Here is a 27,379-nt window from a genome sequence, read left to right as displayed (position 1 = left end):
CAGTATAGTACTCTTGATTCTATATTTGGAGACCATGGTACAAGGGGTTGGGCAGCTTAGCTTTTTTTTTTTTTTTTTTTAACTATGACACATCACATTCCTCCCAGGCTTGGTTCACCTACTGATCCTATTCACTTGGGTACTGTATTTAGTCCAAAAGCCAGAAAGCTTTATCACTGTTCTCTTTGACAGCAATATGGAACAATGAGTTGCCAAAACAGAAAGATGTCAAGTTGGTGCTACTGGCAGTTATTTTTTCAGTTGCTTGGGAGAAGGTATGTCTTTCACTGGAAAGAATAAAGTTGGATGGAGAGGAGAGGTAGAGAGAGAGAGAGAGAGAGAGAGAGAGAGAGGGACTCATGAGAGAGCGCTGAAGCACTATGACCCTGGTTTGTACACCTCTCCATTCTGTGCTGTAAATGACCTGGTGTCTTTTCTGCTACTATATATAAGACAATCAACTTCAATTTGCTAAAGCTTGGTTTAAATGTATTCTTTATAACTTGCAACCAGAAAAGTCCTAACAAATAAATTTCCTGTAATTGTAGAGAAGACATTTATCAGCCACCAGTGAAAAGGACCTTTGGTAGATAGAAGACTTGAGTGCTATGAACAATGAAAAGTCATAAAATTGACACAGTCCATAGGCCTAATTTGCCAGAATATTTATGAAATTCAGCAACTTAATTTCTTTTGAAAACCAGCTAATATTTGAAGACTGTAGTCCCATTATCATTAGTAATGTGGGTTTTTTCAAAAGTATGGTGAAACAGTTCATGGGAGTGGGGTAAACTTATAAGATATAAGAAGTATTTCTTAGGAATAAAATACAATGGAAGAAAGAGGAGTTGAGAAGTTTAAGAAAAAATGGCTACCATGTACCTGTAGCCTTTAAAAATACCTTTGTAAACTCCATGTAGTACATTGCTGTAGTTGTCTATTGCTCCATTGCTTTTTAGGAAGTAAAAACTGTTAACAGATGAACAGGAAAACACTGGCCTAATATATTAATATAGTTACCTTAGTATTTGTCATGTATTCATCTTATGTTTAGATTGATTGAATTAGCCATAACTAGTCCTGTTGGTGGTGGTGGGGAGTAGGGTACTTGATTAAAAAAAGGATTGGATTTATTTTTATTTTTTAAAAACTTAAAAAAAATATTTATTTATTGCAGGGGTAGATAGCATAATGGTTATGCAAAGAGACTCATGCCTGAGGCTCCAAAGTCCCAGGTTCAATCCCCCGCACCACCATAAGCTAGAGCGGAGCAGTGCTCTGGTAAAAAAAAAAAAAAAAAAAAAAATCTATATCTATATCTAGATATAGACATATATTGCTTCCAGGTTTATTGCTGGGGCTTGGTGCCTGCACTACAAATCCACTGCTCCTAGAGGCTATTTTTCCCATTTTGTTGCCCTTGTTGGTGCTTGTTGTAGTTGTTATTGTTGTCATAGCTGTTGTTGTTGGATAGGACAGAGAGAAATGGAGAGAGGAGGGGAAGACAGAGAGGAGGAGAGAAAGATAGACACCTGCAGACCTGCTTCACCGCTTGCGAAGCGACCTCCTGCAGGTGGGGAGCCGGGTGCTCGAATTCGTATCTTTTACGCTGGCCCTTGTGCTTTGCGCCATGTGCGCTTAACCCGATGTGCTACCGTCGACTCCCAGGGCCGGATTTATTATATCATTGCCAAACAAACAGCAAAAATTTTTGAAGAACCTTCGATTATCTTGCTGTCTTTTAAAAAAAGAAAATATCATTTGGAATACTAAACATTCTGCCAAGGAAAAATGAAATTCTGGTAAAATGTCTTAGTGTTTTAATCTTAATAAAGTGTATATTCATCATCATGGATGCATATAAAATCAAGATTAGAGACACAAAACTAGTATTATGACAGAACAGTTTTCCAAGACAAGTGATTTTATTAGGACAAACAATAAGGCTGTTAATAGCATGCATTTATATTTTATTTTAAATAATTGTGTGATTACCCCCTTAGTAACATATGGATCTCTTAGCACTTTTGTTTTATAGTATCATTCTTAAAAATTCCAATGGCTTGTTTTCTTGTATTTTCTTTAATTGTGGTGATCTTAAACAGATCTTCATTTTTAAGTCTGCCAGTTGTTCTAATACAGATGCGTAAATATATTTTCTCCAGTTGGCTATTTGTTACAAAGACAGCTTGTTTGTGGGCACTGTCAGGACATCTGCATTTTATTGGATTTAATTTTTTAGTAAGAAAGACCTCCCACATTATAGATTCTTTCCAGCCTAAATTAGCCTGTGTGGGAAGCAAAGGAACCGTCAGTCAGGGAGCAAAAGTGAATCCATATGGTGCTGATGATCTTGCTTCCCTGGCTGCAATGAAGAAAGGGCTGAGCACAGACAGTGTCCCCCAGAAGAATCCCATCTTTTTCTAAAATACTTGCTAAGACAGGGTGGATGTCAGTTCCCAGCCTAATACCGCTGAGTAGGTCCAGTTCACCCAGCTACTATGCACCAAGTCAAATTTGAATTTCAAGGGCACATTCTCTTTACCTCCATTTTTTTTTTTTTTTTTTTGCTTCCAGGGTTATCATTGGGGCTTGGTGCCTGCACTACGAATCCATTTTTCCCATTGTTATTGTTGTTGCTGTTGGATAGGGCAGAGAGAAAATGAGAGAGGAGGGGAAGACAGAGGGGGGAGAGAAAGACAGACACCTGCAGACCTGCTTCACCACTTGTGAAGCGATTCCCTTGTCGGTGGGGAGCGGGGGCTCAAACTGGGTCCCTGCGCTTTGCACTATGTACACTTAACTCGGTGCACTACTGCCTGCTCCCATATATATATATATATATATATATATATATATATATATATATATATATATATGGAGAGAGAGAGAGAGACATACATGTTTATCTCCTGAGAGAGACTAAGAGGTCAAATCACTAATTCTTTACTATTATTATTATTTTAATTGCCACTAGGGTTATCTTATCAATGGAGTTCGGTGCCAGCATTACAAATCCACTGCTTCTGATGGTCATTTTTTTTTTTTCCTTTTTTTATTAGATAGGACAGGGAGAAACTGAGATAGGACATGGAGATAGAGGGGAGGGAAAGACAGATATCTACAGACCTGTGCCGGCCGGCCCCCTGCAGGTGGGGAGCAGGGGCTGGAACCTGGGCCCTTGAACTTGGTAATATATGTGCTAACCGAGTGTACCAGCTGGTCCCCAAAAGCACAGCTTCTACATATCCCATTTCAGGAAACTGGGGACTCTTCATGCAAGTCCTGCCCTCTATTTGCAGAAGCCACTTCCCAGGCCACTTGTCGTCTTGCTCTGTTTCTCTTGCACGTGTGCCCAGCCCACTGTTGTTGCTATTCTCCTCCACACTGGGACTCTACCTTGCCCTTTAGACTTGTTTGACTTGGGTTCTTCCAGTCTAATCCTCAGTATTTGGTAAAGATTTTGACTCAAGTTCCCACACAGTCTCTATGATGTGAAACTGTTTAAAAATTCAGCATGTTCGGGAGTTGGGCGGTAGCTTAGTGTGTTAATCGCAGGTGACGCAAAGCGTAAGGATCCCGGATGGAGCCCCCAGCTGCCCACCTGCAGAGGAGTCGCTTCACAGGCAGTGAACCAGGTCTGAGGGGTGTCTGTCTTTCCCCCTCTCTGTCTTCCCCTCCTCTCTCCATTTCTCTCTGTCCTATCTAACAACGACGACAGCAGGAACAACGACAATAACTACAACAACAGTAAAAAAAAACAACAAGGGCAACAAAAGGGAAAATTAAAAAAAAAATTCAGCATGTTCATTTACAGGTAGAACTCAAGAAACAGGGGAAGAATGGCCAAACAAAGTGAAACTTGAGCTGGTGTTGCAGCAAGGCAAGAACTGGGGGAGTGGGACCAAGTGGGCCCTGGAGACAGAGTGCTCTATGCTGGGGGAGCACCTTGCTTGGCGCTGGCACAGATGGTGTGCAGACACCTATCTTGGAAAGATAAGAAACTGGGGCTGGGGAGACAGCATAATGGTTATGTAAACAGACTTTCATGACTGAGGCTTTAAGGTCCCGGGTTCAATTCCTAGCATCACCATAAGCCAGAGCTGAGCAGTGCTCTGGTCTCTCTAGTTATCTCTCGGTATCTTTCTCTCATTAAAATTAAGAAATAAAATAAAAAATGTTCTTGAAAGATAATAAAATGTACCCAGGTGAAAACAGCTGCCTTGTAAATAATATTAGCCTAATAAAACAATATACATAAGTATTCAATACGTATCAAAAAGTACTTAAACAATCATCTTCATGGTTTTCAAAGATACATTTAATATGAAAGAGATTTGAACACTGCTTTAACACATGCAGTGGCAGATATAAACATCTGAACCTCACACATTCAATTCCCACTTTTAAAAAAATTGCCACCAGGATTATAGCAGTGCTCAAGCTATGACTCCACAGTGTCACTTCTGGTGAGCATTTATTTTCCAATTTATTTTTCTTTTCTACTTTATTTGATAGGACATACAAGAATTGAGAGGGGACTGGGAGACAGAGAGGGAAAGAGGAAGATAAGATATTTGCACATCAGCTTCATCCCTCTGCAGGTCGGGGTGGGGGGCTGGGACACCAGTCATGGCGCATGCTAACATACATGTTTAACCTGCTGCACCACTGCCTGGCCTGCAAGTCCTACTTTATATATCTCTGAATCACTTTCCCAGTCAATGTAATTTAGGTGCCCCCCAAGGATGATCTCTGGGGCTTATAGTCTGCTCTCCAAACCCACCACTCCTGGCAGCCATCTTCTCCTTTATTCTCTTCCTCCTTCTTTCTTGTTACTTGACAGAACAGAGAAACAGAGAAGGGAGAGGGAGAGGGAGGGGGAGAGGGAGGGGGAGAGGGAGAGGGAGAGGGAGAGGGAGAGGGAGAGGGAGAGAGAGAGATTCTATTTTTGTATAATGAACGTAGGTGCACAGAGGGTAAACTATTTCTGAGTTCCAGAGCTGCTCAAACTTCCCTTTTTCTTGTAAGCATGTTTGAGTAAAGGAATCACTAAATACCACTGTCTGTCCACGGGTTAACCAGCCTAGTTGTCTAGTGGGACAAAAGAAATTAACATGAATCTGGGTCTCAGTGACTCCTAGAGCTGGCATTTTAAAGTCTTTTCAGCCTATTCCCTTACTCATAAAATGGCCACAACAGTGCATCACCTTATTCCCTTGTTCAGAGGGTGAAATGACTAGAGTACTGTACATATACCTGGAATCTGTTGTGTGCTTTAAATTTTACATGTTAAAAAAGAAGAAAAAACAAAACAAAATCAACCAAAACACCCCTCCTTTATAAAGAGTGTATTAACCCCCCCGGGCTCGCCAGCCAGCCACCTAACGGAGGCGGCAGGTGCGCCAGACGCTCAGCGCCCCGCCTAGCAGCGCGGGGCCGGAGGGTGGAGGCGGGGCGGCGGAAGTGCTCCCGCGCCGCCGTCCCCTGCGCCGGAAGTTCCTGGTCGGGCCCGGCCGTAACCTTGGCGTCCGGGTAACCGCGCCAACGGAGTGCGCTTTGCAAACTGTGGCCTCCCCGCAGCCCAGGACTGATAGGGACCCCGACACGCGGAGGGTTTTTAACGGCGGAGGACGTTGAGAACTCTAGGAGGAGACATCGCGGGCGCACGTTCGCCCCGCAAACATGTCTCTAGTGGCGGAAGCCTTCGTCTCCCAGATCGCAGGTAGCGCGCGTGCTGGCTGCGGGGCGCGGGGGGGGGCGGCGTCTGGGGCTCCAGATGGCGAAACCAGGTGCGGAGGGCGGAGAGTCAGGTCTGGCGGGGTGTCAGCCTCCTTTCGGGGGTGAGGGAGTCGCAGGGGCGGGGGTGGCGGCTGCTCCCGGGAGCTGGGCTGCGGGGACGCTCTGGCGGCGGGGGGGGGGCGTGGCCACAGGGCGCCGGGGAGGAGCGGCCTCTGTCCTGGGACCTCGCGGCTCGGTGACCGGCCCTGAACAAGGTCACCGGCCCCTCGCAGCCTCTGCATTTTAGGGGCTGTTCAGGTTCTTGCTTCCTCTCCCGAGAGACACGGAACGGAACTGCCACTTGCTAGGTGTCCCGGACTCGCCGAAACAGCTTTCCGTCTGCACGCGCTTCTTTGAAACCCTTTCGATGGGGAATCAGTTTGTGTTTGTTTTACTGCTGAGGTTCTAGTTTCATGATGTAGTGGAAAGAATTAAATGGTGAGGAGAAGATGACGTTACAAGTAGAGAGATTGTAGCGTATTTTTTTTTTTGGATGACTTATTCTTTAAATGGAGTTGGATCTTAACCCCCTGCAGTGTTTTCAATATGATTATAGTAAAGAGAGTCACCAGGTATATTTGAAATGTAGTAGTTTGAAAGTGGGAACTAATGAATGTATCGGAATTTACCAGATTTTTTTCTTTGTATGGCAACTGTATGAAAATACGTTTCCTTTTCCCTTTTTCACTTAGACTTTTTTTTTTTTTTTTTCCCTAGGAGAGAGGAAAAGTACTACTAGGACATGAGCTTGATAAATGCAGGAATGATATTTGTTTTGTTTACCATTGTATCCCGAGCACTTGTCATTTGGGATGCAAATTTTGTGACTGAATCAATGAGCAATCATGACATTTTAAGTGATTATTTTGAATTTTTACCACTTAACACTGGAGAAAAATTGGGCTTCTATAGTTAGATCATTAAGATTGCTGCTTTGGGGGCCAGGCAGTGGCACACCTGGTTAAGTGCACACATTACAATGCACAAGGTCACAGGTTCAAGTCCCTGGTCCTCACCTGCAGGGGGAAAGCTTCACAAGTGGTGAAGCAGGGCTGCAGGTGTCTTTCTGTTTCTCTCTCCTTCTCTGTCTCCCCTCACCTCTCAATTTTTCTCGGTCAATATCCAATAATAAATAAATAAAAAGATTTAAAGAAAAGATTGCTGCTGTGTTAAAAACATTTAATAACTTTGGAATTTGCTTGTTAGTGCAACTTAAGGACTTGTGAAACTTTGCCTCATTTATTTGGAAGAGGAGGCATTTGAAGATGTGTCGCGATTCAGTAAATTAGATTGGGATGTTTCTTTAGTCAGAATACTGTAAGCAAAAATTCCAGTTGAATTTGATATTTAAATGTAAAATAAAACAATAGAGATTTCAGTTATAATAAAATAATTAGAAAATGTAGAGATTACTTTAATTATACTGGGTGTCAAGGAGACCTAAGCAAGATAATAATCTGGCATCCACGTGAGAAAAAAATGGCAGATTTGGTTGCAGAGAAATATAAAAAGCTTTGTATGGTAATAGATAATAAATTTCTACAGATTAATAAGAAAAAATATAACCCAACAGAATCTAGGGAAAAGGGTAGGAACAGGCAGTGCACAAAAGGGAAAGTACAGAAGGCAATAAACAAGTGAAGAGCATTTTTAATGCTTGTCTGTATGTTGGTAAAGCGACTTCTAACTCCCAGAGATAGGCCATTAGGAAGGGGATACCCAGGAGCAAGAGAGAGAGCACTTGGTGCTGCTTGCTGTCTGATCTCAAGGAAAATTTAGGCCTGGTTAAAGGATTACCAACTGATGATATCAGGCCCAGTCCGGATAATCTCCTTTTTGATTAATGTAAAGTACACTAACTAGGGATTTGACTTTTTTTTTTCCAAAATTTTTAATCATCTTTATTTGATAGAGACACCCAGATATTGAGAGGGAAGGGGGAGATAGAGAAGAAGAGAGACAGGCACCTATAGACCTGCTTCACCGTTTGTGAAGCTTTCCCTGTGCAGGTGAGGACGGGGGGCTTGAACCCAGGTGCTTGTGCCTTGTAATGTGCACTCAACTAGGTGTGCCACCTCCTGGCCCTGAGATTTTACTTTTCTCAGCTTTTTTTCCCTTCTTTCACAGTAGTGCTAGTGCTTGATTAACTGAGAAAGAAATTGTATGGGAAGCTACAAAATAGCTCTCGCTTTCCATTTGTCTTCCCAGTGTCTGCTAGAGAATAGCACTGATAGTTCTTCCCAATTGGAAACGTAATTGAAAGGGAATTCTGACAAATGTAGCTCAGCCATATAACCAGTATTTAGCCAGTACTTGAGTATATATTTTAGTCGTATTGATGTATTCCAAAAGCCATCAGCTACATATGATTTTTCTCTGTTAATGGTGCTTGTGTATATTTGTGACTTTTTTTTTTTTTTTTGAGAGAAATGGAATGTAGTTTCTTTAACTTTTTAAAATGTCTTTACTGGGGGATCAATGTTTTACAGTTGACAGTAAGTACAATAGTTTGTACATGCATAACATTTCTCAGTTTTCCACATAACAAGACAACCCCCACTTGGTGTGCTGCCATCACGTTCCAGGACCTGAGTCCCCTCCCAACCCACTCCAGAGTCTTTTACTTTGGTGCAATACATCAACTATTTGTGACGATTTTGTTGGGCAGATTTCTTCTTCTTCTTTTTTAAAAAAATCTTTATTTATTTGATAGACACAGCCATATAGGGAAGGGGGAGATAGGAAGAGAGGCAGAGAGACCCCTGCAGCACTGCTTCACTACTTGCAAAGCTTCCCCCCTGCAGGTGGGGACCAGGGGCTTGAACCTGGGTCCTTGTGCATAGTAACATGTGCACAACCAGGTGCACCACAGCCCTACCCCTTTGACAAATTTCTTAAAAGTGGAAGAGGATTTTGAAAAAAAAAATTTTTTTTTAAACTCAGTAATACAGTAAATGATTTTGAATTACTATCTTGAATTTCTAGATGATGATATTGCTGGGTTTAGACTTTTGAATGGAAGATGAAAGTTGTCCTGGATATGAAATGATTTTCACAGTCTTTGTAATGGCTAATGTATTTAAAAATTCCCCAGAGCCGGGCAGTGGTGCACCTGGTTGAGTGCACATATTACAATGAATAAGGACCCAGGTTGCAGTCCCTGGTCCCCACCTGCGGGGGTAAGTTTTGCGAGTGGTGAAGTAGTGTTGCAGGTGTCTCTCTTGTCTCTCTTTCTCTGTCACCACTTCCCACTCGATTTCTGCCTGTCTCTATCCAATAAATAAAAATAATAAAAAATTTTCCTTTGCTTTTAAAAACATTTGTTTATTTATTTGTTTTTAATGAAAGAGATAGAGACGGATATGCCCGGGGAGCACACACACACACACACACACACACCCACGCGTCCACAGCACTGCTCAGCTTTGGCTTTTGGGAGTGCTGGGCACCAACCTGGAATCTTGAAGTCTCAGGCGTGAAAGCTTTTTGCATAACCATAATGCTATCTCTCAAACCCTCCTCCATTTGCTGTTTTTTTTTTTTCCCTTAAATGACAAAATCATCCAGTGTATCACTTGAATTGTGGTTAAATTTTGTACGTTTTTTAATATTTATTTGGGGAGTCGGGTGGTAGCGCAGCAGTTTAAGCGCAGGTGGCACAAAGCGCGAGGACCGGCATAAGGATCCTGGTTCGAGCCCTCGGCTCTATTTCTGTTTGTCCTATCCAACAACGACATCAGTAATAATTACTGCAACAATAAAACAACAAAGGCAACAAAAGGGAATAAATAAATAAATAAATAAATATAAAAATTATTTATTTGATAGAGACAGCCGGATATTGAGAGGGAAGGGGGAGATAGAGAAGAAGAGACAGAGAGACACCTGCAGACCTGTTTCACCATTTGTGGATCTTTCCCCATGCAGGTGGGGCCTGGGGACTTGAACTCAGGTATTTGTGCATTGTAACATGTGAACTCAACCAAGTGTACCACCACTCAGCCCCTTACATTTTGTTTTTACAGTCAGTTTGTGACTATCCTAGGAGGGGACTCAGTAGCTGTTTGGGTTGTTAGCACATTTGAAGCATCATTGTATCTAAAGGAATTCTGTGATGGACAGGCCTGACCCACGTACCCATCCTTGTGCTAGGAGTCTCCCCGGCTTGAGGGCTCCCCAGTGCATCCGATGCTCACAAAGGGAGAGGAAGTTTCTGAGCACTAAGTGGCAGGCCTCTACAGTCTTGGGCACGTCCTTCATGCTGTCTTCATACGCCTCTGGCCATTAGAATGAGACCTGGATTTTTACTCAGTTATTTGTCAAATGTGTGACTTTGGGCATATTACTTGCATGCTTAAGCCTCAGGTTTCTCTTTTGCAAATTGGTGAAAATAATTATTAATTATTTAAAGACTAGATGAGAAGAGATAGAAAGTGCTGACGGTGTTCCATAGTAAGCACGCACCAAGTGTTCACTGATGCTTTTTTCAGCTACTTGCCTATCGCTGTTCCTCTTCTGTTGGGTTTTGCCTCTTATCTTCCTGTGTGTGGATATATATGCCCGGTAAAGTGTTTAAGCTATCTATAAGTAGAGTACATGGCTTAATTAAATAATAGAAAACACCTATAAAGATCTATTGCAAGTATTCCTGGAATAAATTATCCTCAAATATTTGTTTCAAGCTTTTATTCTTGTTAAGCTCCAGCCATGTTTATCTTCATACTAGAATTAGATCTTTGGTCTGTGTGCCATAGGTATGTAAGTGTATATTCCTGTGCTGTTTTCAGTGGAGGCTTATTCATTAGAAATTGCCAAAAAATTTTAACCTTGAAATCTTAGCTCAGGAAGTTTGATTACTTACTAAAACAATAGTACATGTCCATTTTTGAGCTACTCAGCAAGGTGACTTATTTATATACTTCTGAGTATTAGCAGTTTGGAAGCCAATGCTCTTGTGGGGATAATGAAGTCTAACAAGGTGACCAGGGTAGAAAGGGCAGAAACAAGGTAGTAAGTTGGAGTAAGACAGAAATGAGTTTTGCCATCTGGCAGAGGCACAGCAGATAACATATACTGCCGATTCTGATGTCTTGAGTTTGAGCCCCACATAGCATGTGACAGTGATGCTCTGGTTGTCTCTCCTCTGCTACCCTTGCTGTCTCATATATCAATAAATATAGTCTTTTAAAAAAAGTTCTCTTTAAAAAAATGTTCTAGACTTCTGTGATCTTAGACTTCTTTCCCTTTTTTTTTTTTTTTTTAAATTGACGGTTGGTTTATTTTTTGTTTGCTTTGTTTTTTAGGGGAGTACTGCTCAGCTCTGGTTTATGGGTTTATGGTAGAGTGGGAGATTGAACCTGGGACTATGGAGCCTCAGGCATGAGAGTCTCTTTGCATAACCATTATGCTATCTACCCCCTTAGGCAGACTTTTCTAGGCCACAGTCTATTCTCATTTGTGAAAAAGATGTATTTTGTATATACTAAGCACCTAATAAAGGATAGTGGGTCCATTATTAATATTATAAATATTCAAGTTTCTGTTCTTACTTTTATTGCCCTAGAGCCTTTGAGAATGTTATCCTGGAATAATGCCCCATGACCATTTTGAACAGCAGAAATTATTCAAGCTATCTTTATTTTTATTAACTCTTATGCCATATTTTCTGAATGATCTTATTACTTCACCAGTTCATATTCATCTTGCTATATTTTAAGCATATCACTTAATTTTATCTTGCTGTAATTATTAATCTTTTGAAATCATGGCAATACTTTCCAGTTCTTTACTTAGAATCTCAGTAAACTATATAAAGAATGAAAAAAAAAAAAAAGACTTGGAATATATAATTTATTTCATTATGAGCATGTGGCTACTTAATTATTAAAACTTATTAATAACTTCATTCTCACAGTAGCTTTAATTTATAGTATAATCAAGGGACGTAATTTTATGGGGTTCCATGGAACCAGTATGCATACATTTTGAAAATAAGTATAATTAAAACAGGCATGTTTAATTTCTTTTTGCTATTATATCGATAAGAATGTTTTCTATCCTTCACTATTCCGCATGAATACTGGGAAATCTGAACTTTAAAAGCCTTTTAAAAGAATCCTCAGAGCTTCAAAGGAGTGGAAAAAAAATGGGTTAAAAGTTCTTTGTAAAAAAGAAGTGATACTACCTGAACTGGAGTTGGTGTATTGCACCAAAGTAAAAGACACTAGTGTGTGTGTGGGGGGGGGGGGAGGGGGAGAGTACAGGTCCTGGGAGAGGATGACAGAGGACCTAGTGGGGGTTGTATTGTTATGTGGAAAACCGAGAAATGTTATGCATGTACAAACTATTGTATTTACTGTCGACTGTAAACCATTAATCCCCCAATAAAGAAATTATAAAAAATAAGAAACACAGAAGTGATACTGTTGCTCCCAAAGCTTAGTGAGAATGAAGAAAATGCTCGTCAGTGCTCTTACCCACCTGTAGATCTGAACAGCTAATGCTGCCCACCTCAGCAGGTAGTCGGAAAAAGCTCAACTCTTGTTCTTGAAAGATAAAGAGATCAGTTGTGCTAGTTAAATTTCAGGGATAGATACCTTGTAGAATTTGTTAGTCCCTTTCCATCTTTCCTCCAGCTTTTTAAAAGATTTATTTATAAGAGAGAGTTCCAGTGAGTGAACTACTGAGCTCTGGCGTAAGGTGGTGTTAGGGTTTGAACCTGTGACTCCTGGGTCCTCAGGCGTGTAAGTTTTCAGCACTAATAGGCTGAACTCTCCCTGCCAGCCTTCTTTGTGTGACAGATTTTGAGTTATTAACATTATCTCAATCCTTCCACACTGAGTGATAACTGGGAAGAGACACCATCATGCTTCTTGGCATTTTTCAGGTTTCTTGATGAGCTGTAATTAGGTGGATTGAAGGTATTAAGTAGAGATAAGATGTTCAGTTCTGTCTTTTAATTTTTGTTCAGAGACAGAAGTTATAAGATACAGTAAACCCAGCTAAGCATTTATGTGTAGAGGAGAAGTATTCGCCTTGCCAAAAAGAGAAATGCATGCTTTAATTTTTTATTGCTTTGTAAATGATCCTCTGTTCTTCAACACTTTCCTTATTTTTGTATGCTCTATAGATGAATCATGATCCTGGACTTTTCTACATCAGTAATAAAAGTGAAATTTGATTGGTTAGTAATAATGAAAGTTCTTTTCATCAAAAAACGTTTTGTCAGGGCGATTTCCATTAACTGTAACTGTGATAGGAAAATGAAATCATAAAAAGCATTTCATTGTGACATCCCACTTGGCTTAGTATTTGTGCTGATCATATGCTTTTTGTCTCTATGAGCTTTTTATAAGGGAAAGAAGTTTCTAGAAGACTTAACCTGCCTTTGGGTTGAAAGAAAAAAAAATCATTATCCCAGTGGATACTGCATCCTTCTAATGGAATTCCCCTCTGCTGTCACACACATGCCATAGCTCATCAGGTCAAATTAAAGCACTGACTGAAATATCATACAAATAAATCTTGCCATTTGTTTGGTGGGTAGGGGCTGTCACTGCTCTAATGATACGGCCTTTTTGTTGTTGTTGTTGTCACCTGCACTTCAGTGATTTGAGCTGATCTTTTAGATAAAAACACAAGAGTCAGACCGGGAGAGGGGGAAAGATATCACAGCACCAAAATTTCCTCTAGTGTGGTGGGGCTGGGTTCGAACCTGGGTTATGCGCATGACAAATGAGCTGTCTTGCAGAGGCTAAACTTATGTATCTTTCCCACCAGGGCTTTGCTCCCAGTGGTGCCCCCCACCCCGTCCCCCAACACTTTTCTCTAGATGGAGAGGTAGAGGTAGAGAGAGAAGGAGCATTTTTCAGATATCTTGACGAGCTTCTTAGGAGGGACACCACTGTACCTGCTTCATGCTGGTAAGGTGATTGCAGACTTGAACCCAGGTCCTTGTGTGTGGGAAAGTGTGTGATCTGCTTGGTCTCCTTTGGGCTTTTTTTTTTTTTTTTGTCTTTATGTTATAGGAAAGTGTTTCAAGTGTCGTGAGTTATAAGTGATAGTCATTTAAAACATCATTTAAGGAGAGAGTGACACCAGAGTACTGCTCAGCTTTGGCTTTGGCTTATGGTGGTGCTGGGTGTTGAACCTGAGTGCTGTGGTTCATAGGCATGGAAAGTCTGCTTCACTACTGATGGCATTATCTCCCCAGCTTTATTCCGTTTCCTTAGTTACAAAGATTTTATCAATAAAGTGTAGAATTAAAAATATCTTTTTCATTACACCTTGGTATATAGTTTTTATTATTTTCAGTTTAACATTCTGGTTTGGTTAATGGATAAGAGTACTTCTGTTAGTTATTTAATGGTAATTTTAGTTAAGACTGTAAAATTATTCTTGATGTATTTTTCTCCTCAGAGTTCTGTTTCTTGTCATATGGTTGTACATTCTCATATTTGAGTAGCTGTTTGGAGCAGGTAAATTTTTAATTTTAACATAAACTCTTAGAAAGAGATGTATTAGAAATCAGGGAGTATGGGTCCTTATTCTGTTGGTTGTCTTTGTATCACAGGTAAATGCCTTTACTGGTTTACCAGTAAAAACAGATTATGGTACTTTTGAGTTTAGCTAGTGTAGGTCGTTTATCTCTAAAGCTTCAGATTAATCAATAGTTAATTGACAATATCGATATTAACCAATTGATAAAATCAAATGATAAATTAGTGACTTACAGTAATTACCCAAACTATGATTAATCAGTTACTGTTGTAGCATAACACAATTTAGTTATGAAATAGCCATCTTATTATGATCATGTCCTGTGGGTCAGTAATTCAGACAGACAACAGGGTTGTCTATACGTCACAGCATCTGGATGCTTAACTGGAAAAACTCAAAGGGTAAGAATGATCAACAGTTGATGGTTGGAAACAGCTGGAAGTATCTTTACCCACCGGTCTGACAGTTGATGCTAACTAGGAACTCAGCTGGGATTGTGCTCTGGAATATTCTCAATAACCTTTCCATGTGTCCTGAGCTTCCTGAGTCTGGCAGCCACAGGGTAGTCAGACTTTCTGCACACTGGTTTAGTGCACCAAAGGTGAGTGTTGAAATAAACCGTAAGGAAGCACCTCCTAGCCTTTTCCGAACTTAACTTGGGAGTCTCACGGCATTGATCCTGTCATATTCAGTTGAAAAAAGACTTGCAAGTCTGTCCAGATGAGGGGGCAGGGGACTTAGACTTTATTTCTTGGTTGGGAGGGAGGAGAACGTAAGGATGTAAAGTGGTGAGGTGTTTTTTTTTTTTTTTTTTCCCTATTAGTAGGTTACAAGATTATAAATTACCCACCACGAAAGGTCCGTGTCCAAGGTGTTCAGGTCTTAAAGGAGTGCTCGATAGAGTGCTGTGACCATCTTTTATGACATTTCATCTGCCCCAGCCATCGGGTGGTAGGTGATAAAGAGGACTCAGCCGAGACTGTTATAAGAATTGACTGGGAGTCGGGCGGTAGCGCACGTGGTGCAAAGCGCAAGGACTGGCGTAAGGATCACGGTTTGAGCCCCCTGCTTCCCACCTGCAGGAAAGTCGATTCACAGGCGGTGAAGCAGGTGTCTATCTTTCTCTCCCCCTCTGTCTTCCCCTTCTCTCTCCATTTCTGTCTGTCCTATCCAACAACGATGACAAAAATAACAACTACAATAAAAAAACAAGGGCAACAAAAGGGAATAAATAAATAAAATAAATATTAAAAAAAAGAATTGACTAGTTCCACTCATGACCTAAAAGGGAGGCTTTAAGACAGAATGGGCAGTGGGGGTGGGTGGACTACAGTGTAAGACTGGTGGGATGGTACTGCCCGCTGCCCGCAGTCACGTGTGGCGCTTCGTAAAACAAGGTCTATCTGCTTTTCATCGCATGGCGCATCTTGCATGCCTGTACTCATACACATGGCCTTTTATTTTTTTCTCCTCCCACCCGAAGCTTCCATTGTATGTGAAGGTTGAGAGTTGCTCTCAGGCAAATACAGGTTTTCAACACTCCGAAGGTCATAGGGCTGTGCACCTATCCTTGGCTAGAAACCTTGAACAATTTGGAGAGAAAGTAAGCTCACGAGTTTGCATCATTAAAAATATTATCGTTCCTTAATTTTATTGGATTTACTTATTTATTTAAAATTTTTTTAATTAAAATTTATTTATTCATTCCCTTTTGTTGCCCTTGTTTTTTTTTTATTGTTGCATTTATTATTGTGGTTGTTACTGATGTCGTCGTTGTTGGACAGGACAGAGAGAAATGGAGAGAGGAGGGGAAGACGGGGGGGGGGGAGAGAAAGACACCTGCAGAACTTCTTCACCGCCTGTGAATCGACTTTCCTGCAGGTGGGAAGCAGGGGGCTCAAACCGTGATCCTTACGCCAGTCCTTGCGCTTTGCACCACGTGCGCTACCGCCCGACTCCCTTATTTATTTTTTTCATCGCCACAAGGGTTATTGCTAGGGCTTGGTGCCTGCACAATGAATCCACCACTCCCAGTGACCAGTGTTTTCTTTTTTCCTTTCGATCATTTATTTATTTTTTGATAGGACAGAGAGAAGTTGAGAGGGGGAGGGGGTGAAAAAGACCCCTGCAGACCTGCTTTACTACTAGTGAAGCGCCCCCCTTGCAGGTGGGGAATGGGGGTTTGCACCTTCTCTTTTTACCTTTCTTCCCCTTTCTCTCTGCCTGTTCCTCTTCCTCCTCACGACTGTCATAGATTGTTTAGATTTAAATTTATGAAATTTCTGCATCATCAGTATTATTTTATTTTTTACCTTTTTATTAGTGATTTAATATTGATTTACAAAATTATAAGATAACAGGGGTCTAATTCCACACCGTTTCCACCACCAGGGTACCGTGTCCCCGTTCCCTCCACTGGAAACTGCATTTAGTTTTTTCAAGGTCATAAGTATAGGTTGCCTATTATATTTCTAACTATCAGTATTTATACCCATTTGCCCATTTTCCCCCTATGGTCCTGCCTTCTCTTCTAAGTCACACCTACTACTTCTGTCTTTCTTTCTCTCTTTCTTTCTTTCTTTCTTTCTTTTTTTTTTAAAGATTTTATTTATTAATTAGAAAGATAGGAGAAGAGAGAAAGAACCAGACATCACTCTGGCACATGTGCTGCTGGGGATTGAACTCAGGACTTCCTGCTTGAGAGTCCAAAGCTTTATCACTGTGCCACCTCCCAGACCATTCTTTTTTTTCTTTTTTTTCCCCGTTTAACTAGTTCATTAATTTTATTTTTATTTTTTTTATGTATTTTTAAACATTTTTAAAAAATGTTTTATTTTATTTATTACCTTTTGTTGCCCTTGTTGTTTTATTGTTGTAGTTATTATTGTTGTTGTCATCGTTGTTGAATAGGACAGAGAGAAATGGAGAGAGGAGGGGAAGACAGAGAGGAGGAGAGAAAGATAGACACCTGCAGACCTGCTTCACCGCCTGTGAAGCGACTCCCCTGCAGATGGGGAGCCAGGATTCGAACCGGGATCCTTATGCCGGTCCTTGTGCTTTGCGCCACCTGTGCTTAACCCGCTGCGCTACAGCCTGACTCCCACATTAATTTTTTTATAACCTCTTCTTTTTCTGGGTCCTGATAGAATTGAAGTTCAGAGCCCTGTAGTCATCTTCCCCTAACATCGACCCCTCTGGCAGTATGGATCAAAATTATTATATTTTTTTAAATTATCTTTATTTATTGGATAGAGACAGCCAGAAATTGAGAATGACAGGGGTGATAGAGAGGGAGACACAGAAACACACCTGCAACACTGTTTCACCACTGGTGAAGCTTTCCCCTGCAGGTGGGGATGGCGGCTCAAACCTGGTTTTTGCACATTGTAACGTGTGTGCTTAGCCAGGTGCGTCACCACCCAGCTCCAGGATGAGAATTCTTTCTAGGGCTCAGAAGGTGGGAGGTCTGGCTTCTGTAATTGCTTCTTCACCAGACATAGTCATTTGCAGGTCGATCCATACCCCAGCCTGCTTCTAGCTTTTCCTAGTGTGCTTTATTTTATTATTTTATTTTGGAGAGAGACGGAGAGGACAGGGGAGGGGAAGGAAGGGGAGGGGAGGGGAGAGGAGAGGAGACACCTGCAGCGCCACTTGTGAAGTCCTCCCCCCAGGTGGGGACTGGTGGGGTTGAACCTGGGTCCTTGTGCATCAGAGCATGTGCTCTCTACTAGATGTGCCACTGCCTGGCCCTATCATTTGCATTTTCTACAGAATATATTTATTTACTAGGTCGAAAGCCTAATTTGTGCTAAATAAATTTGTGTTGCTGGAATAAAAATCTTGTGGTATTGGGATGAAAAAATGATTATCTTAGTTCCTACTTTTGATGAACTTGCATTCTTAGATCCATACTACAAAAGTGATAGGCAGAACACATCCACTGCAGAAATCGTTCTAATATGAAGCGGTATATCCTACAATGTGTGTTAGTGAAGGATACTTTACCTTCCTTCTTACAAACTGAATTAGGGGTGTTAGACATTGAACTTCTCATTTCCTCTCCCTGCTCCTCACTTTTTGTTGGATTTGCTTGTGGTTATTATTGGACCTCATTCAGGTTTCATCGCCTCTTGTGACTTTCGTGTCTTCCCCAGGCAGTTGTCGCTGTTTAAGAAGATTCCTGTAGTGCTTCAGAAATGTTTCTGGTCTGGCCTTATATTAATAATAGTTACTGACAGAGTATATTTTGTGAGTTAGAGGCCATTTATAAAATTTACATGATCTAATTTTGTTGTTCCAACAGCTTTTTTTCTTTATTGGGGCATTAATGGTTTACAGTAGACAGTAAATACAATAGTTTGTGCATGCATAACATTCCCCAGTTTTCCACATAATAATACACACACACACACACACACACACACACACACACACACCCCACTAGGTCCTCCTCTGCCATCATGTTCCAGGACCTGAACCCTCACCGCCCACCCCAGAGTCTTTTATTTTGGTGCAGTGCACCAACTCCAGTGCAAGCTCTGTTTTGTGTTTTCCCTTCTGGTCTTGTTTTTCAACTTCTGTCTATGAGTACGATCATCCCATATTCATCCTTCTGTGTCTGATTTATCTCACTTAACATGATTCTTTCAAGCTCCATCCAAGATGAGGTAAAGAAGGTGAAGTCACCATTTTTTAAATAGCCAAGTTGTGTATATACACATTCAGCTGTGTATATACACATCAACAGCTTTTGAAGTACGTAATGTTGGCAATATTTTCCTTTTTGCAGACAAAAAAATTGAGGCAAGAGGTTAAGCAGCCTGGCCAGGCTCACTCACGAGATAGAATTGATATGGGGACTCAAGTGTATCTGACATAAAGACCTATGTTTTCCCCTACACCACTTGTATTGTAAGTGGTGATGTGTATTTCAGTCTTCCTCACTTCCTGCCACTGGGCCCCACTCAACTAACTTAGTTCCTAGAAGGTCCTAGAGAATTATGAGTGCTATAGTCTTTGTGTGTGTGTTTTTAATAGCCCCTAAGTAGGGCATTTGGGGCAGTTTAAAAACTTACATTTGTTCAGATAAATGACTGGTGTATTTTACATCTCTGAGGTCTATTTTTTTAATCCTGAGCTCCTACTGATGAAGGAATTCTGACTGGTAGGATATTTTATCTTTTTATTTTTCCTTTTTGGGGAGTCTTGTAGTTCTGCCAAGATACTAGATCAAATCCTCTGGGACTCCTTTGCTTCATGACTAGTTGGGAGAACTGAGGGAGAACAAATAGTTTCCTCTCTGGTTACCTAGCCGGATGTGAGAGAGTATATGTAAAATACTTAAAACAGTGAACACATAATAGTTAAAATAATAGGTGCTGGTGGGGGAGATAGTATAATAGTTATGCAAACAGACTCTCTCTCATGCCTGAGGTTCCAAAGTCCCAGGCTCTATCCCCCACATCACCATAAGCCAGAGGTGAGCAGTCCTCTGGTGTTTCTCTCTGTGTCTCTTGTCTGTCTGCATCTCTCTGAAAAATAAAATTAAAAAAAATAATAGGTGCTATTATTACAGTTACTATTAATACATTTGATATGAGAATAGTGGGGAGAATTATTCTTTACTTTGAGGGACAGCTACTTTATATTTTCTAGTACTAAGAGTCAGAGTATCATTAAACCTTGAAGGTAGGTTAACATTGTCAGCATTGCTGTGGTCTGATACTTGTGGAGAGTGTTTGTCTTCTTTCTGGTTTCTTGGCTAGAAATTGAACTTTTAATCTTAACCAGCTGTTTTTGTATAGTTCTGCTATTGGTCTTGACCTCCTTAGTAGACCTCAGACATGGTGCCAATGTTTCCTTGCCTTTTATAAATTTCAGATTACTATTTAAAACAGACTTCAGATTTTGAGTACTATCTACAAGGTTCATATCTTTTCACTGACCTATTTTTATTTTTATTGGAAATTACTGTACTGCACTGAAGCAAAGGACTCTGGGGAAGGAGGGTACAGGAGGGAGTGGAGAGATGTTCATGTTCAAGTCATGGTATCTAATGGTGGGAAAGGACCTAAGTTGTTTTCCAGAAACCTATTCTGGCGAGATGAAAAACTATATATATGTGTGTACACACACACACACACACACACACACACACACACACACACACACACCTCTGAGTGCTTTCCAGAAACCTGTCACAGGGAGATGAGAAATTATAGCAGTGTTTCAAGGACTGTACTGTAAACTATTATTCCCCCAATAAAATGATGTGGGGAAGAAAAAGAAATTAACATAAAAATGGTAGATTTTTCTAATGGTGTAGAGTCTAAATCATTTGAGAACTTGCTACATGCATATCTAGAAAGACTTTAAGGTTTTAAATTGAACTTGTATTCTATTTATACTTGAGTTATTGGCCTGATGTGGTGAAGTTGCTTTCCTGGTCCTTGTTAACCTCCAGAAGCTTGTCAGTTTTGTGAAATTGATCCTGGAGTGTCATTTTGAAGTCATCTCTAGCTTTCCATAGGTAGGATTAGATAGCATATGTTCAGGTCTCATGATTACTAACTTAAGCTTATTTTCTGTACTGATTTCATCTAATGGGGGGGGGGGGAACCTTGTCATTTAGTCACTTTGGTTCCAAAATAAATAGGATTTCAGTTTGGTAATCCTACAGGCATATTCTGGAACATCATAAAATTGTAACATGAGTAAGGGAGGTTTTAAAACATGGCTTAAAGCCATATCCACAAATACTGAAGCAATAAAGTGGCTAGAAATGTTGAGTAGAATTAATATATGCAGTTTTTCACTGCAGCAGTCTCTGTGATTGAAAGGAGTGAGAACTTGGCCATATTTCAAGTCAGGTCTGTATTGTAGGGATACTCTTTCTGGTGGTTTTTCCAGATTTCTGCTTGACTCTGGCAGGGAGGGGTGCTTGTGGCAAGTTTAGGCCCCTGGCCCTCACTTCTGTTGTGAAATTTAGGTTTTTGTGACAATAAACAGTTTGATGAAGTTCTTGAGGTGAACTTTGAAGTTAAAGAGTGAGAACTCTTACACATTTTACATTAAGGATTGAGAACCACTGTTATAGGTTGATCATAATTGCCTTAGTTATATATAACTATTACCCGAGAATGTTTTTCTTGGGGCTTCATAAGAGGTTGACTAGTAAAGGTTCAGCGACTAGATTGTTGTGACGTCCTTGCACTTTGATTGGAACGTTTGTGCTTGGCCTCAGTTTTCTTATTCTAGTAGAACATTTTTTTTGTCACCTTAAAAATAATTTTCTTGCCCGTTTGCAATCATTTACAATCATGTCCATTCCCAGTTTCAAGCAACCACTAAGTAAGTAATAAACAAACAAACAGAGAAATTTGGGGGGTGGGGACGGTGAGAGAAAGAGAGACACCTGCAGCACTGTCCCACAACTTGTGAAGCTTCCTCCATGCAGGTGGGGACTGGTCATTTGAGCCTGGGTCCTCACACATGGTGATGTGTACATTCTGGATGCGTTCCCACCACGTCCAAGATTCTGCACATTTTATCTAAATGGAATCGTACAATGGCTTTCTCGTTTGTTTTGTTCTTGCTTTCTTTTTTGCGTGACCAAGCTAAAGAGGGAGAGGGAAGGCGAGAAACCATCTCTCCACCACTTGTGAAACTTCCCCACTGCAGTACTTCCGTGCGGTGGCCAGGGGCTTGAACTGCGGATCCTTGTGTGTGGCAATTGTACGCTCCACTAGAAGCAGTGCTTTCTTTAGTGACTTTTATGTTTTAAATCAGGCCTACTGTTTCTGTTTTCTCCATGTCATAGCTGATTGGCATATGGTTTAGCCTCAAGTGTGCTGCCGCTATATGTAGACAGGTTTTACTTGTGACCAAAGCCAATTGAATGTAATTGTAGTTTTACTAGGAGAAAATGCACATTATTACAAAACCACCATATAATTCAGCTGGCAGTAAGGGAGGGATACAGTGAGCCACTGTGTCCTGGCTCAGGCCATCCAGAAGAGAAAAGCACTAGCTGAAAGTTTGCCCACAGGTTCCATTCTCAAGAAGAGGCTGGCAGTTTGTCTAGGCGAGGGTACTCAGGAACTCTGGCTGAAGATTTCTGGATCACAGGCACATTTCAGGAGGCATCTTGTATTTGACGCCATGAAATATTCCATCAAAGTGTGTTATTGGTACCACCTGTACCCCATTGCTCAATCATGCTCACCTCCATCTTTACATCAGTGGGGGATAGTTCCGTGGGTGTAGCCTCCCTCCAATGGGATGGCTGTTCTGAACAGTTCCCACCTTTTCATGGACTGGAGTTGTCACAGTAGGAAGGCACAAAATAAGTTGATCTGTCAAAATTATAACATAGGCCATACATATGATAGTAGCATGTCAGTACTTAGTTCCTTTTAATTGGCAAGTAGTATTCAGTTGTATGGATGTAGCCCATTTTAATTAATCCATTCACCAGCTGGTGGTCATTTGGATTGTCTCCACGTTTTGACTATTATAAGTAAAGCTATGGTAAAAATTAATTTGTGTGGTTAAGCTTTTTCATTTCTCCTGGGTGACTATCTAGGGATGGAATTGCTGGGTCAGATGATAATTCTGTGTGTAACATCTTTAGAAACTGATAGACTCTTTATATTCCCAGTGGCAATGTGTCAGAGTTCCAACTTCTCCACATTCTTTATATGTTTGTTTTTATTTATCTTGTTGGTAACAGCCATTCTAGTGGTTATGAAGTGATAATTGCTTTGTGGTTGTGATATGTATTTATGACTACAGAAAGCATCTTTTCATGTGCCCGCTGGCTATTTTTATATCTTTTGGAGAAATGTCTAATAAAAATTGAGTTGTCATTTTTATTAATGTATGAGTTCTTTTTTTCTTTCTCTTTTTCCTTTTTATTTATTTTTATTGCCACCAGGGTTGTTGCTGGGCCTCAGTGCTGGCAAAAGCATCCACTGCTCCCAGCAGCCATCCCCCCTCCCTTTTTTTTTTTTTTTGGTTTGATTTGTTAGGATAGAGAAAAATTGAGAGGGACGGGGCGGGGGATAGGGAGAGAGAGACATCTGCAGATCTGCTTCACTGCTGGTGAACACCCCCCCCCCCCACAGGTTGACAGTGGGGGCTTGAACCTAGGTCCTTGTGCACTTTAACAGATGTGTTAGGGTGCACCACTGCCAGGCCTTCTGAGAGTTCTTCGTGGTTTCTGAATATAAGCTATAAGAGTCTTCAGGGATCTTAACTGTAAGCATCATCACCAGCATTAAATGCTTAGAGAGAAATTCAGGCAGTTATTGAGCGGGAGATAAGATTATTCCCCAATTTCATCAGAGCTCCAACTCTTGTTGTGTGGGCAGATTTCGCCCACTAGCACTTTTCCTTAGGTTTGTTTCGTTCCCATGCTCTGCTTCCTGAAATGCAGGATGTTAGAACCTTGGATAAGAATTTGCTTTGGATATTTATTGTCAGTTATTCTTTTATGTGCTCTCACTTTGGGGTATTTTAATGTTTTGTTTGCCTCTCACAGTGTTGCAGAAGAAGAGGTGATTGGAGATTCTGATGCCGTAGGCTTTTGTGGGGTCTGATTCGAGTTATTTGCCAGTTGGTATTCATTCATTTGACGCGCTGCAGGTTGATGTTGTTACACGTAGCTTTGTCTTAGGTCTGTGCAACAGGTGGATCCGATGGATTGAAGCCTTGTTCTGGGTACACCAGATAGTCTTTCCTGCCGAAGTAGATGTCCTACTTGTCAGAACTCTTCACATGAAGTGTTATGGTGAAAATAGAGCGGAAGTCACACACTGACACTGGAATCTTAAGTGTTTTAAAGACAGATTCTTGGTCTTTTTTTATAATTTTATCTTTACTGCTTACAGTGGTTCTGGCATATTGTAATCTGTAGAATGGATTTGTAGAATGTGGCTACATTTACTTTCTAAATGAGAGCTGTGCATAATTTGCTTATTTATATGTAGTCAGCAATGAAGAATATATAGTGAATTCTGATGTCAGCCAGCAAATTTAATTTTTGTAAGCACTGATGCTAACTGTAGCTGAGGAAATAGTTCTGGTCTAAATCTTTTTTCCAGAGCTTGAATTCCTTTGTATATGTGTCTTAAGCACCTCCAGCCTACCCTAAAAAGGCTTGTTTCTTGCCAAGGGTTTTTATTTCGGTCTAAACTAAGTAATTTTTGTATCTGTGCTTCTTTGTGTTGTGTTCTTTAAGGAGCTATGACCTGAAATGTTTCTTAACTGCTCCCAAGGTGATGGTGTTAAAAAGTGGTTATTAGGTCATTAAGGCTTAGCCCTCATGATAAGCAAGACATTTCAGAGAGTTTCCTGCACCCTCGTTCACAATGTGAGGTCATAGCAAAAGGTCATCAGTCTGTGATCTGGAAAAGGTCCTTCTGCAAAATACACTGATACCCTGATTGAATTTCCCGCCTCCTGAACTGTGAGAAATACATTTCTGTTGTTTATAAACTACTCAGTATGTGGTATTTTGTTTTAGAAGTACAAATGAATTAGGATAGTATAGCCTTATCTCACTAGGTTAATGTTATGGTTCTGTAGCCCCCATGTCCACTTGGTCGATTCCAAATTATATTCCTCCATGAGGATAATTTCTGGAACCATCCGTTCCACCCTGGTCCCATGGCTGCCAGTTCTTAGCAACATCGCCCCGCCAGATATTCGTCGGGATGCGGCATCATCTAAGTTCATTTCCCACGTCTGCGCTCAACCGGACCTGCCAATATACGCGGATATCTTCGTCCACCCTGTCCAACGCTTGACGTCTCATCACCCAATCGTCCCCTATGCCTACACTGAACTTCTCTGTTCCAGACTCTTGGAAACAGAGTTGGCAGTCAGCTGAGGTAAAGAACAAACACCTCATCACAGACCCCTGTGAGCGTCAACCCGGCTTTGACCTAGCATGTTATGATCGGGCCCTCCTCAATCGCTATCGAACAGGCCATGGCCGGTGCGCCGCTATGTTCCATCGCTGGGGAGCCAGAGATGACCCGAACTGCCCCTGCGGCTCCAGACAGACTAGGACCCACATAGTCAACGACTGCCACCTCTCCAGATTCAAAGGAGGTCTCGAAACTCTACATCAGGCTCAACCTGACGCTGTTGACTGGCTACGGAAGAAGGGCAAACGCTAGAAGAAGACTAGGTTATAAAATGCTATCTGCCAGGGGCTAGGAAGACACATTATGCAAAAGTTCATGCCTGAGGCACCAAAGACCTCAGGTTCAATCCTCAGCACCACCATAAACTAGAGCTGAGCAGTGCTGATTTAAAAAAAAACAAATGTTATCTGCCAGTTTTTTTTTTTTGTTTGTTTATGGAAATGACAGTGTGATGTTACACTTCTCTAGGACTTGAACATGATCCTGGAATGAACATGATTTCTGAGGGTTGGTTTTAACTTTTTTTTTTTTTTTTGTGGCAAACTATTTCCTGCTTGTAACTTCTGTGTAATATTATTAAGCATCACCTATGAGACAGTTCTTGGGCGTCACTACTTAATCATGCCTGTGATTATGTAGCAGGTAAAGTATAGTAAGTATGTTGCTTTTGATTTATACTATGGTTTGCAGGTTGAAGTCATATTGAATCTAATTTATAACATTAAACTCTGGGTTTGACAAAAATGTGCCTCATATTTTAAGTCTACCCATTTTAATCTGTTTCAAATGAAACTTCATTAATTGCCTAAAACTTGATAGGTTTTGAACTTGGTGTCTGTATTGTCATTTGTAGAGTATTTATGCCCAGCTAGTAACTTATTTCCTTTTCTCCATGTGTCTTGTAGTAACATGTCTATATTAAAGAGCTGCCAAATGCTCTTTGAGTATTTTGTTCTGTCAGTAGTATCTGCATTTACGCCTTTGGCAGAGAGCCATTCAGAATGGGGGCAGGCTACGCGTGTTTCCTACCTCCTTTGTGTGACACTGTCTAAATAGTCTTTGGAAACTGAAGAGATGACATCTTTGAGCTTTTGGTATCAAGTTGCCTCAGGATAAACTGGGTTTGACTTCATTAGTGCACAAATGATAGGTTTGTGTAGAATTATTATAACATTAATCAATTTGATGGATTAGAAATATGACAGTACTGATGCAGTATGTAATATTAGTGCCTATTATTGTACAAATTATGTCTTCACCTACATTCATATTCTGGAGGAGTCATGTTGTACATTAAGAATGCAGATCTTTAAAAAAAAACAAAACAACAGCAGAGGGCACTTCATTCCATGACCCTTCTCTTGTCCTCTTAGATTAGATCATCAAGAAATGGACTTAGGAGTTAGACTTATTTACTAGGTCATATGTGAAAAGCCCTGAATTGAATAGAGTAGATAGATCTGCCACCAGAATGACTTATTACCTGACTTGTTATTTGAGAAGCAAACAAACAAACAAAACTGTAGGTAAAACATACTCTTTTTTAAAATTGTTTTTATATTTATGTATTTATTTTCCCTTTTGTTGCCCTTGTTTTTCATTGTTGTTGTAGTTATTGTTGTTATTTATGTCACTGTTAGATAGGACAGAGAGAAATGGAGAGGGAGGGGAAGACAGAGAGAGGGAGAGAAAGACAGACACCTGCAGACCTGCTTCACCACCTGTGAAGCGACTCCCCTGCAGGTGGGGAGCCAGGGGCTCGAATTGGGATCCTTGAGCCAGTCCTTGCGCTTTGCACCACATGCGCTTAACCCGCTGTGCTACTACCCGACTCCCAAAATATATTCTTTTAAGAAACCTAAAGGCCGGGGATAATTCAGTGGTAGAACATACAGTCTGTATGCATGAGATCCTGGGTTTGATCTGTCATGTTGTACATGCCATCGCCTAGTCGTGCTTTGCTCCTTTCTCGTTTTTTTTTTGGTTTTTTTAAAGAAACCAACTTAGAAAAATAAAGAAGAGACCTAGGGCATCCTGTAGTTCCCAGTAATTTGGGAAGGTGGGAAATTGTACTCCTAAAATATATAGTACATTGTTTCAAACCAACATCATCTCAATTAAAATATATAGTACATTGTTTCAAACCAACATCATCTCAATTAAAATAT

At 40.8% G+C, this 27,379-nt stretch overlaps 1 protein-coding gene across 1 annotated transcript in view; it reads left to right on the top strand.

Annotated features, from left to right (window-relative positions):
• Positions 1-5,473: 5,473 nt before the first annotated feature.
• The window catches only part of MTX2 (metaxin 2), a 59,755-nt gene continuing 37,849 nt past the window's right edge, over positions 5,474-27,379 (top strand). Inside the window, exon 1 of the mRNA XM_007524705.3 lies at positions 5,474-5,725. Within this exon, the coding sequence (XP_007524767.1) occupies positions 5,686-5,725 (40 nt within the window). The 5' untranslated portion in view covers positions 5,474-5,685. The remainder of the gene's footprint in view (positions 5,726-27,379) is intronic.

This window comes from Erinaceus europaeus, chromosome 18 (assembly GCF_950295315.1).
Source record: "Erinaceus europaeus chromosome 18, mEriEur2.1, whole genome shotgun sequence".
NCBI lineage: Eukaryota > Metazoa > Chordata > Mammalia > Eulipotyphla > Erinaceidae > Erinaceus > Erinaceus europaeus.
The sequence above is the reverse complement of the archived record's forward strand: the minus strand, read 5'-3'. Positions and strand labels throughout refer to the sequence as shown.